Below are 13,044 nucleotides of genomic sequence, written 5' to 3' on the forward strand. Positions count from 1 at the left end.
TTACTTTAACAAGTGTGTTTGTAGGAGGAGTGCGTTTGTTCCTACCTTGTTGAGCAGAGGAAGGTAGTTTGTAACATGTCTGATTTTTCGCAGCGTCTCCCTGAGGTCCCGGGTCTCGCTCGGTGAGATGTTCTTGATGTAGATGGTTCTGGTTCCATCGTCAGTGACCGGCTGCTCAAGGGAAAAAAAATGCTTACGCAAAAAATTTTATGTAACTGTTCATTAATTTTATTTTATTTTTTTAATATTCATTGAGGTTATTCTCTTAAATCAATGCTTCCCAATTCCAGTCCTCAGGCCTTCCTGCTCTGCATGTTTGAGATGTGGCTCTATTCCAGAGCAGCTGACTCAGATGACTGCATGACCTCTTCTGCAGCCTCAGGTACTGTACAAGTCTGTCAATCAGCCACAGATTCAATCCAGGTGTGGCAGAAGAGAAACACCTAAAACATGCAGGGCAGGGGGCCTGAGGACTGGAATGGAGAAACACCGTCTTAAATGAAAACACCAGTAAAAATCGTTTTTGAATGAGACCAAGAAAAATAACTTAAAAATCAGTAAATCATGGACTTTTATTTCCTCTTTACCATCAGTCACTGTGCAGCAAATAAAGCAGTAAAACCAGCTGACAAAACATGCTGGAGCTCTGCTGGGGTTGCTAGGTAACAGGGCTGGAATTTTGCTGGGGTTGCTAGGTAACAGGGTTGGAGTTTTGCTGGGGTTGCTAGGTAACAGGGTTGGAGTTTTGCTGGGGTTGCTAGGTAACAGGGCTGGAATTTTGCTGGGGTTGCTAGGTAACAGGGTTGGAATTTTGCTGGGGTTGCTAGGTAACAGGGTTGGAATTTTGCTGGGGTTGCTAGGTAACAGGGCTGGAGTTTTGCTGGGGCTGCAAGGTGAGGAGGGTCAGTGCCTTCCCATTTGTGAAATGGCTTGTTTTCCAGACACCAAAAGCATCAACTTATTGTCAAGAAACAGCTGGGTAATTTTTCTAAGCTCTTGGGTTGTTTTTTTAGAAGTAGTAGAAATGGAAGTTGAAAAACTTGGCCATAACATGTCCCATTTAAACAGGTGGTTTGTGTCACTAAACTGCTCACACTAACTGCATTTATTCACATTTTCAAATATATCCATATTTCTAATTATTGATACTCTTATTGAAAAAACTGTGGAGAAAATAGTAAAAATAACATTTCTGATAGGTTTTTCTTGTAACCCTTTGTTTTTCAGTTGAATTGTACAATATATGTGTCACATTAAAGGCAAAACAAAATTTTAAAGGATTTCTTATTATCCACTGCAGAAAATGCAGACATACAAAATAAATCAGGTCAGTTTTTAATTTTAAATGTCCTTTTCAAAAATTTCCTTTTGTATTTCAAGACTATGATTAAACAGTAAAACAGTTTTTTAAGTTACATTTATGAAGAAAGGTGTAGATACTTACAAATCCGACCAGGTCCATCAGAGATTTATAAAATTCAAACTGAAACAAGAACAGAATCGAGTCACAAGGATTACTCAGCATCCGTTTGTTTGAACGTTTCTGTCATGTTTATGTTTCTGAGTTGGAGCTTTAAGTCTTCATCCACGTTTTTGTTTTTAATTTAATTTATTAGTAATAGTGACCAAAAACATCTAGGCGTTTTTTTCTAAATGCAGTGTTAAGCGCAGCCATTTAAGAAACTGTCAAAATTAAGCAAGATTGTGTCACATCCTGTTCTTGTTGCTAAAATAAAAAAAAAAAAGTTGAATCTTATTTATAATTATATTTAGAAAGGAAAAAAAAAAAACAGTGAGTCGCTTCAGCTTGACATTTTAGGCCACAAAATGAAGAAGTTTTGGACACAACTGTTGTAGCAGAAAGACTTTTAGTATTGTGATGGATCGGAAAAGTACTGAGTGGAAATGTAACACTGTTGCTAGGCAACAAAAAGAATTCCACCTATGGCCCTTATGGGGTTCCGTATATTTGGGCCTTACTGCTATGGAAGAAGTTCTCCAGCAAATATATCAAACTGCTCACTCTTTAATGGGCCACACAAACTATTCAAATGAACATAATTATTAATTAAACCACAATAAAGGTTCTCTACATTAAACCTACTTACTGGAGCCATAAAAATCTTGCTGACGACAATACGGACGCAGAGTTTCTGTCCGTTTAGAGTCAAGGATTCTTTTTGGGAAGCTTCTTGCGCAGCTTGATGATTGGGCACGAGCACGAAAGCCTGAAATAAAAAAAATGTAATCAATTATAACAATTAATCAGGATAAAGATTATGCAGAGTTAAAGTAAAATAAAGTCAGGCCTACCATGCATGCCTGAGGAATCACGTAGATGTTTTTTTCCATGTATTCAAATCCGAGCAGATCTGTGATGTCGCTCTCAGTGTAGCAGCCGTCGTGATACTTTGGCAGGTTTGTTATTAACAGCAGCCTTGTGTAAACTGAATTAGACTAGAATAAAACAAACGGGAGAAACAAAGTTGCACAAAGATGGTTAGCAGTTTGCAAGGAAGGATGTTTGAGTGTCAATATGCCTCCAAGTCTGCTTTATGAGAAATCATTTAGACAGTACATTTACAATAAACAAATCTTAAGAGCACTGGTACACAGATTTATGTACAACTGAAGAGGAAAAATATATATTAAGGTTTTCTGAGCGTTTCAAAGACACGGGGACAAAGAAATTTGTTAAATGTGTGGCAGAGGCGTGCAAAAAAACGTAATATATCTTCTACTGTAGCGGCACGTCGGTCCCACTAAAAACATTGGAAAATTCAGAACTCGAACATATTCGACATGGAATACATTTGTTAGGAATGGGGTGGTACAGAAGAACATTAGGGCCACTGAAAAAAAAAAAAGGAATTCTGACTTTTTATCTCAGAAGATTAATGTCAGAATTTTGAGAAAAATAAACAAGAAAAAGTTTAAATAAATACATAAAAATAGAAAAAAATAAGCTACATTAAAATAAAAGCAAAATAAATACAAAATATATAAAAAATATTTTACAAATATTGTTTCAGTTACTTATTTGATTACTTATCGCTTCAGAAGCAATTTATGGTTTCAGGAAATTTTGTCAGACCCTGTTTGAGCCAGATATCACACAATTGATTATTAATTTCATTTTAATGACATGAATCAGGGGAAAAGTGCTTGGACCTTGTAAGAGAATATTAATCATTAACTTTCTGGCTCGTTATAGTCCCTTGTTCTCCTGGATTCAGTGATGCCATGTGTGGAAACAAAAGCCACATAGAGATAACAGTCAGAGCTCCACATCATACATGTTCAGAGTTTATTCCAACATTTAAAAGTATAAAATCACATCGACGACACAGACACTTCAAACGCACTGAAACAGACATTCATTTACCTGAGACAAGTAGAAAAGTAGGAAATAGAAAAACAGGAAAAAGGCAAAAAAAACAAACAAACAAAAAAAAAAAAAAACAACGTTTTTTAGAGATTGCCAGGCGGCTGCAAATAACAAATCTGATTCGTTCCTCTGGGGTGTAGTTTTATTCAAAATTGTGTTTTCTTTGTTTTAATTTCTGCAATTATGCGATTAAGGTGTGTTGTTCTCCTAATACGGCTACCACTGGTATGAAATTACTCAGTTGGGTCAATTTTATTACCTTGTGAGACCTGTTTAATTTCAGGGCTACGGCGCTTCTCTATTTAGACAAGGGAGACCAAAGGTCATTCAGAGCAGCTCTACTCATGCCAGTTTGAAATGTGATGTTACTCCTAATTCCTGGTTGGAACAAAGCCACTAGTCTTTCACCAGAGTTAAACCAAAAGTTAACTTTTCTTAGACCTATTTTATTTTCCTGCTGGGTAAATTCCTACAAATACAGATGAGTGCAGTAATTTTAGATTGACATGAAGCCTGGTACGCAAAGTGGTTCAGAACTTCTGCATCCTCTTAGATCAAAGCACAGATTTTAAGAATAAAACACTTATAGAATATCCCTGAGCATTTTCAATATAAACACCTTCATTCTAAACATTTTCTAATTAATGTTATGCTAGTTTTGATTATGTTTAACTAACTGGTACTACGTTTGGCCTAGGTTAGACTAGTTCAAGTCATGTTAATTTGAACTAAATGGTATTTTACTAATTAAATTGCAATTATTAAAACTATTATGTGTTGTTAGTTTGTTTTTCCTTAAGTTTTCGTGTTTCTCTGAGGGAGATGACGTGACATGTCTCCTCGCTGCCAGAGTTAATTTATGGTTCCTCCCCGATAACAGATTCTTTTCTGCAGGGCTAACTTAAAGCCCTCTAAGATGTTATCCAAACTAATCCTGCTCAATCCACTATTTTCACATGTCGTAAGATTTAACTGTATTAAACACTAAGAATATTTATTTTCCTCCATCACCTCTTATTAATTAGGACAAACTTTGCTTAGGAAAAAAGAAAGGAACCTTACTTTTGGTGATTTGACAGCGTTTTCATCAAGGCAGCCTGTAACGCAAAGAGAAGGTTAGTAAAAACAGGAAAACTGAATATTTTTCACTGCATAAGCAGATTTCTTACTAATTTTTTGTGGCAGCAGCAGATGTTCCAGCCTCTCTCCCACGGTCAGGGAGCGATCCGTAGCTGAGGAAGAGGAGGGAGAAGCAGCAGGCCGCTGTTTGGACGCTCCAGTCAGTGTGGGGGAAACGACGCCGGCGGCTGCTGGAGGAGCTTCTGTCTGAGTTTTCTGTTCACTCACAGCAACTTCAGGAAACAAAGACAGGATTACATTTGATCAGATCTAAACAAAAATGAGTCAATTTGTTGCTCTGAATGCTGGTTTTGTTTTATCAGCAAACACACAAAGACAACAAACAAAATAGTTAAAAATAGTGTAAAATGAATTTAGAGTTTTCACAGATTATTATAGGAGTTTTGAGGAAGAAGAACAGACACACAGACCCATTCAATGAGCAATAATAATATTGATTTCAGTAACTCTACTACCAATCATGATGCTTTTCTGCTTACAGCTACTGAAATTACATTAGACTACAGCTGCAACTAAAATATTTTTGTAATCAATTATTCTATCAATTATAATGACAATTAATTGAAAATTACTGCACATTCTGCAGATTTTTTTATTTTAAACAATATCAGAAATACATTAAAACATGCAAATATTTCAATTCATCATTTAAAAAGTAAAGTAAAAGTTTTAATGACCTAAACTGCAATAAGAGCATTCCTTTAGCGCCTGGTTGATCATGTGCAGCCAAAATGCATCTGCAGCTAAAATACATTGCAGGCTTGATATAGTCATTATTGTTTATTAACCGATTATTAGAAAACGTGCTAATAGGAGATCTCGTTTTTGTTTAGTTTAGTTTTTACAGAATTTTAATTGGATGAAACAAAAATTACGCCACTTGAGGAGCTTTGGGTGGAACATACTTACAGATCGTTAGCTTAATTAAAACATGTTTAAAGTTACTCCAGTAAATGTAATTGAGTAAATTTAATTAGTTACAACCCAACTCTGTAAACAAGAATCATCTGGATGTATATTCTAGTTGATTTAATATTACTGTATAAACTAATGCTGTTTAAATGTTTGCTCAGGAAATCTTTCAACTTCAAGTTTGTAAACATTTGGAGTTTTGGCACCTTTTGGTCCAGGTTTGGAAACTGACGAAGTTATTTTAGCAGACTCCTTAAGTTCACAGGTCGTCATCTCACAGCACTGCAGACGCTTCCTGAAGTCCTTCGAACTGCAATAAAATATTAAACGTTTGACTAATGCAAAAATATAACCTTAATTTCACAGAGGGGAAAGAAGAAAATTATACAAATTTGAGTAATTGCATGAAAAAAATATCTCTTAGAAGTTAAACGTGTCTAACATAAAAATTAAATGTAGTTTTTTAGTTTATTTTTGCAAAATTTTTAAAGGCCAACACATTTCCTACTGTTATTTTTGCACATGAAGAAACTGAGAATAGAAAATACTCACGACTCAACATGTCCAACTCTGCTCCTGTCGAGCAAAAAAATAAATAAATTTTAAAAAATGGAAACGTTGGTGCTTTTTATACATTTGCAATCAAAAATTGCCTAAATTTATGGAGGATCAAGTGAAAAAGTCAAGAGAAAAAAACAAAAAAACATTTTTTAATTTACATTTTTTTGTTTAAGATGACATTTATCCAAAATTACAAAAAACACTGAAAAAAAATCCAACATCAGATTTTACCAACAAGCGAACACACCTCATCTAAACACCATCAGATGGCGCCAACAACACTTTTCAATGTGACTCCTCAAAAAATATCTACTTACAACATGAGCAACGATTTAAAAATCTGTTGCTATTACGGCTGTGGGAGAGCGAGAGAGAGCAGGACTTTCAAGAACAGCAAACTTTCAACTTTATCTGTTAAAGCACGTTTTAAATGTTAACTCCTAAATTATTTTCCTTTTAAATTTTTTTTTTTCTAATTTTAAAATTATGTTAAGGAGAAGGTTACAGAACAGTAATGTATTTTCTTTTAATTTATCAACAATTATTCTACTAAAAAGTCTCCACAGTGCTTCATCCTAAGTAGATGTGTAAGTATTTCCATTTTCTTCACTGTTTTCTTTTCAAACATACCAGATCTTGTGTGTTGATAACTCCTTTCTGGAGGCGAATTCCTCCACCACCTTCTTCACGCCGGTGGAGTCGAACATCTCAACGCAAATCTGAGGCAAAATAATGTTTTTAATTAACATCTAAACAGAACACTAAGTAGAAAAAATATTGTTTAAGAGCAACTGCATTTTCAAAATAGATGTAGAGTGTAATAAATACAAGCTACAACGAATAATTCAAGAAATAAGTGGCGTGAAATATTTGTAAACTTCCAGTCAGCTAATTTAATAAAACTTGTGTGTTTCAGCAATGCATGCCGTGTGAAATAATTCATACATAAGCTCAAGTTGAACTCTAAATAATCACATCAAGCAAAAATAGGGACAAAACTACAACTGAAAGTATTACACAACTTGGTTAGTAAACAATAAACAAGTTTTCCAATCATCACATCGCTGTTTAAAAAGTATCTCAGAAAGTGTTTGACTCGCTCACCCTGTTACCGAGCGGCAGGAAGTTGACAAAGCTGGCGATGGAAGCCACTTCCTTCATTATGTCCTGGATGAGCCACAGGTGCAGTTCAGTGATCTCCACACACAGCAGCCGCTCCTCCAGGGAGCCCGGATCTGCAACAGGCTACAGAAAAAACTATTTGTTAAAGTGATTTGTTTTATTTATGTGAACCGCAAAATCACAAAGTCTTTCCAAGTATTTTTTATCTAGACATTTTACATTAGATAAAACTAACTTACAAGTAACTTTTCAATACGATAGAGGAGCTTGCTTTAAGTTGGGGTTTCCAAAGTGTGGCTTGGGGGCCTTTTGCGGCCCCTTGACTGACTCTGTGTGGCCCCTGAATTCATGTTGATGGAGACTTTACATTTACTTAGTTCAAAAGTATTGCACAAACTAAAAATCCTCTTACAATTGAAAATGTTGTGAATAGAACCAATTATTTATTTTTTAAATAAAAACAAGCTGCATTCTCCTGAAGCTCCACCTCTAGTCTACAGCTGACTTTGCTGCTTTTAATTATTAAGGAATTGTTTACTTAAACAAGCTCCTATATCTTGCTACAAACTTACTTGTAAGTTAGTTTTGTCTTATTTCAAGTCCAATAAGATATTTGCACTAGAAAATGGACAAGAATACTTGGTAATATTTTGTGTTTTTTGTAGATTGAAACTGCAGATTCAACAAAAAGATGAGTGAACTCACCACATTGCTCCATCTCATCATCGTTTTGTACATCATTTCCTGTGAGGACAGAATGACAGAGAAAGTTGAAATAATTTCTACAAAACCACCTTTTATTTAAAACGATTAGAGTTTTTCCATCTATATAAATCCAAAACATATCCAATCGAATTTAACAGTTTGTAAATCAGCAGCTAATATGGCCTGTTTTAAATGGAGCACAGACTGTTTCCACACCTCGGTGTTTCCAGGTCGAATGCCCTGCATGACCAAGTGGAGGAACACGGGCGACTTCTTCACACATAACGGCTTTTGGCGGACATTCAGGATGAAGTTGCTGAACGCCTCCCAGTCGCAGAAAAACACAAAGGCCTAGAGAGGGCGAGAAAATGAAAGAGAATTTATAACTTTGGGTTAGTTAAAGCCAAACGTCAGAGTGTTTTAATCAATCAATCAATCAGTTTATTCACACAGTTTAACACATTTTTAGCATTAATGTATAACATTCTGACATAAACCTTTCTCAATAACTACCTTTTGTGGTTATATTCTTAATTTAATGTATCCAAGTTGTAAACAATTTAATCATTCTCAGAGTTAGCTAGTTACATTTACTCAAGTTACTTTTTTGAAAAACTTTACTTCCAGGAGTATTTCTGCTAGGCTGTACTTGTTACTTTTACTTGAGTAATCTCATTATGAGGTATCGCTACTCGTAGTTGAGTGAAATTTCTGAATTTTCTTCCCATTGAACAAAAAACAAACATGTTTTAACCAAAAATTTACCAAACAAAGACACACTCCTCCAGTTTTTGATAAAGTTTCATAAGTTTTTTTTTTTTTTTTAAAGAAACTGATTTGGACAATTTTTATTTTGCCTGATTGTTATTTTAGTTACTTAGATGAATTATTGTCATTTTCATCCTTAAAATACCTAAATTTCCACTTAACTTTATATTTTGGTCTGTCTGCTGATGTCATTTTTAAATATTAAATCATAAACAACACTCGGTGTTTTTTGGAAGTTGTCCATGTTTTTTCAACTGAATTTGGACTATTTTGCAGCGCTGAATCCAAAAATGACATCCATTTTTCTCAATCAGGTCACATTTTATTCTAATGTGATTTAGAGAAATCCAATCTTCTGACTAAATTGATGACATTTTATTGACGTCATCAGTTCATTTCTGTTAATATTTCTCATCCAAAAAAGGTCTTAGGACAAAATAAATCGTTTTCTAACGGAGTGTGTTAATTACATGATACACACTTGGATTTCTGTAGGTACATGTAAATTTAACGTCATGTAATGGACTTCATTTCCGTCTCAGTTTGGTTTCTTCGACCGCCTCGTATGCTCAGCAGCAGCGGTTTCTCTCTCCAGGGTCCAGCAGTAATCGGCCATCATGACTGCATACCAAACTAACATGTTCAGAAAGTTGACCTGACTGAGAAAAACCAATGTGATTTTTGGATTCTGCGCCTGTCCTGGAAAATAAAAACTTTGCTTATTTACTGGGAAGATGAGCAGCTAATGAAGGTTTCTGACTAAGTGGAACTGAAAACAGAGGTTTCAGTGAAGACGTTTCTTCTTCTCTTTCCAACCGGAACTCGTTTGAACCGGGTCTGATTTAGGGACAAAGGTACCAATTAACCAGAGACGGAAGAAAGAGAGAAACTCCCTACAGGAGAGAGACGGGTGGCAGGCGCCGTGTACGTGACTGCTAAGATATAAAAGGAGAATAGTGTGTTAAGTTTCACTTCCTCCTTCTTCTTCCTTTACTTCTCTCACATGCTGATCTCTGATATTTACTCTGATTTTCTAATATCTAAAGACAAAAGCGCATTTTTCTGATTGACTCAGTGTCTCCCTTTATCAAAACGAACAAGAATTTCCCTAACCAGCAGATCACAACCTCAGACAATGTTTGGGCTGTTGACCACAATAATTTGATCAGTTGCTCAGTACTTGAATAGACTTTTTACCAAATACTTTTTTACTCTTCAGTAATTTCCTGGATGGCTACTTTTTACTTTTACTCTAGTAAGAATATGTTGTTGTAGTGCTGCTGTTGCTTGAGTTCATTTTTTGGCAACTCTGGTTCTCATTCATGCTAACTGTATTTGTCTGAAAGGTGGCAAATCGTGAGAAGCTGCATTACAACCAGAGCAACTCCTTACCCTCCTCTGCAGTGGGAGGACCACGATGTTGTAACAGAGAGTCTGAAGATCCTGTTTGGAGAAATAAGGCCACACCAGATTGGCGACGTCTTCGTGTTTGTAGTTTCCCTCTGGCAAACCCGTCAGCATTAGGGTGCAGAACACAGAGGCTGGGTGGGTGATTACCTATCGCACAGTTCATCAAGTAAATAATTTTGAAGTAATAGAAGGTGAAATATTTATACATGCAGAGTGCATGCAAATAAAACACATTACAAAACTAAAGAAGATACAGATGTGTTTAAAGAACTCCACAACAAATTAATGCAACAGCAGCTGCTAATGCTGGCTAGAAGCAGATTACCAGATTACCATCCCAGCAGAAGTAAGTAAGTCAAGGCTACTTGGCAAACCCAACTGTCGCATAATTACACACTTACGGCAAGCCATTTAAATATATTAGATATATAATATTTTGAACTATTTTGGATAATAAGTTAAAATTTACCTGCCATTCAGAGTACCAGCAAAAAAAGGGTCAGTAAAGACTGTTTTGTCTAAGAAAGCTCGCAAAGTTTCAGGTTGATAAGTCAATGATGACCTTATTTTACAAATCATAAAATGTGCAGGTTACTACAATCAATAGTAGCCACACAGGCACACACCCGCTAGAAAGAAACAGACACGCCCCGTACAACACTTTCTTTCTATTGGCTGAAAGGTTGCTAGGCGACTGTGCCAAAAGGTGTTTCCAAAAGTGAGCAGAGAGGCCGAGAAGACACCAGGTGTGAGCGCGAGGAGAAGTTTTGAGTACAATCATTACAAGTTTTGAGAAGAAAGACATGAAGTCCTTATTTCAAAATAAAAATGTAAGCAGAAGTATTAAAAGTTTTGAGAACAAAATACATGAAATCCTGTTTCCAGACTGAAAATGTGTGCTCTTGGATTATGGCAGGAAAATTCCCCCATATAAGTTAGTTATTCTTATTTAAAGTGTACTACGTTATTTGCACAAGAAACTAGACTAAAAATACTTTGTAAGATTTTGTGTTCTTACAAATATGTGAACCATTTTTTCCTGTTTTGGTTAAAAATCGGCAAGTTAAAAGTCAGGTTTGTGTGTAAGGACCGCTCACCGAAAAGCCTTGGTTCCAGCGGACTGTCAGAAAATCTACAAGCAAAAAACAACAACAAAAAAGAGTAAATCCAAGAAAATTATTTAGACCATAACATGTAAATTGTGTTTTTCTTACTTGGGATGTTAAACCAAGGAGAGGCAGTTAGAAAAACATAGGGCTGCGTTGTCATGGTCACCCAAAACGGCGAACATGTGCCTATAGGGATGCCATACTGCAATTTTGGTGTTTCTGCCCCAGCAATGATAACATCTTGGTCTGGAAGGGCTTTCAGTGGCAGTAATGGTGCTGAATAACCAAAAACAAGATCAGTGGAGAAAGATCATAAACAAACCGTTTGATTTTTCCAACAAAAAAAGATGTGGGTAGGATGACTATCACAAGATTTACTACCTAGATTTTCTTGTCAAGAATGGTTTGGAGAAACTGAGAAAAAGCTTAAGAACCACTAACTAGAAACAACCAATGAGAACCAGGAGGCGGGTCTTAGTGCTGTCAATCACCCATCTAGCTCTCTGTAGCAAATGCTAAGGCTAGTTAGCATAGTCATAGCTGATGGCAGATAACTGGTTGTCCTGTAATGGTAAGTTGTTTCTCCAGCATTAGCACATTTAGCATCGTATACATGAGGGTAATTGACAGCGTTAAGGTACTCCTTCTGTCTCTGATTGTTTTTTTAGAAGCAGTTTAATTCTTTAGATAACAATAGTATCTCAAGGAGGAGATTGTTTTTTTTTTGTTTTGTTTTTTACAGATTATCTGTCTCAAACTGTGAAGACATGTTGACAGTTTTAACCAGAGTTAATGGTAGTAACTGGTGACGATTACTTCAGTAACTTTTTAGAAAAAAAAAATTACTTTTAGGAGTATTTCCACGAGGCTGTACTTGTTACTTTTACTCGAGTAATTTTATTATGAAGTATTTCTACTCTTGCTTGAGTAAAATCTTGGGATTTTCTAGCCAGTGAATTAAAAACAAACATGTTTTAACCAAAAATTCAAGAGGCACAGACACACACCTGCAGTTTTATAAGTTTTTTGTTGAAAGAAACTGATTTGGAAAATGTTCCTTTTGCCTGATTTTGTTATTTTTTTGTTACTTAGATGAGTAATTGTCATTTTGGTCCTTAAAATACCAAAATGTCCACTTAACTTTGTATTTTGGTCCATCTGATGATGTAATTTTTAAATATTTAATGATAATTGGATCAGTGTCTTAGTACTTGAGTAGACTTTTTACCAAATACTTTGTTACTCTTACTTGAGTATTTTATTGGATGGCTACTTTTTCCTTTTATTTGAATAAAAATATATTTAAAGTAGCACTACTCTTACTTTAGCACAATTTTTGGGTACTCTCTCCACCTCTTGTTTTAACAAATATGTAAAAAAAAAGACATATTCTTCATAAAAGTTCCATACTGCAGTTAATACTTTCAGCAATCAGCAATTTCTTACGTTGCGATTCCTTGGAGCTCACAGGTACATTCAGGCGTTGAATCATGTGAGTAAAGCCCACTTTCAGGAGGCTGTACCAAACTCCGAGGCGATCGCCGTCATAAATGGATTCGAATTCAATGAAAACCTAAAAATCACAAGAAAACGTAAAAACACTAGAAATCTGTGCATCCAGATATAAGATGAACTTTGTGTTTAAACCTTGTTGAGCAGAGGCAGGACGTTTCTGACGCCGCCAATCTTCCTCAAAGCCTCTCTGACAGTGATGGCGTCGCTCGGGGAAATGTTGCTGATGAAGATCACATTCGACACCTCGACACTCTGCTCCAACAACACACAGCGAACAATTAAACAAAAAACCCTGGTTCCTGAATGTCTTCTTATGTTAGCTGAATTTTGATGTATTAGTAAAGACATCTTTGAGTTTTAGGGTATTTACAGTCAGAAGCAGAGAATCCTCAACATTTAACTCCGATACTACAG

At 35.7% G+C, this 13,044-nt stretch overlaps 1 protein-coding gene across 1 annotated transcript in view; it reads right to left on the bottom strand.

The window, feature by feature from the left end:
* LOC106914600 (uncharacterized) overlaps positions 1-13,044 on the bottom strand; it is a 47,622-nt gene that overhangs the window by 17,616 nt on the left and 16,962 nt on the right. Inside the window, exons 17-33 of the mRNA XM_088015252.1 lie at positions 12,763-12,882; positions 12,562-12,688; positions 11,221-11,391; positions 11,104-11,138; positions 9,989-10,153; positions 8,045-8,179; positions 7,829-7,867; positions 7,106-7,246; positions 6,632-6,720; positions 5,993-6,016; positions 5,647-5,750; positions 4,558-4,740; positions 4,451-4,485; positions 2,314-2,457; positions 2,109-2,228; positions 1,445-1,483; positions 46-171 (exon numbers count right to left, since the gene is read on the bottom strand). Of these exons, the coding sequence (XP_087871378.1) occupies positions 46-171; positions 1,445-1,483; positions 2,109-2,228; positions 2,314-2,457; positions 4,451-4,485; positions 4,558-4,740; positions 5,647-5,750; positions 5,993-6,016; positions 6,632-6,720; positions 7,106-7,246; positions 7,829-7,867; positions 8,045-8,179; positions 9,989-10,153; positions 11,104-11,138; positions 11,221-11,391; positions 12,562-12,688; positions 12,763-12,882 (1,797 nt within the window). The remainder of the gene's footprint in view (positions 1-45; positions 172-1,444; positions 1,484-2,108; positions 2,229-2,313; positions 2,458-4,450; positions 4,486-4,557; positions 4,741-5,646; positions 5,751-5,992; positions 6,017-6,631; positions 6,721-7,105; positions 7,247-7,828; positions 7,868-8,044; positions 8,180-9,988; positions 10,154-11,103; positions 11,139-11,220; positions 11,392-12,561; positions 12,689-12,762; positions 12,883-13,044) is intronic.

Source organism: Poecilia mexicana, unplaced genomic scaffold, assembly GCF_051168715.1.
Source record: "Poecilia mexicana isolate PSO_F unplaced genomic scaffold, ASM5116871v1 scaffold_18, whole genome shotgun sequence".
NCBI lineage: Eukaryota > Metazoa > Chordata > Actinopteri > Cyprinodontiformes > Poeciliidae > Poecilia > Poecilia mexicana.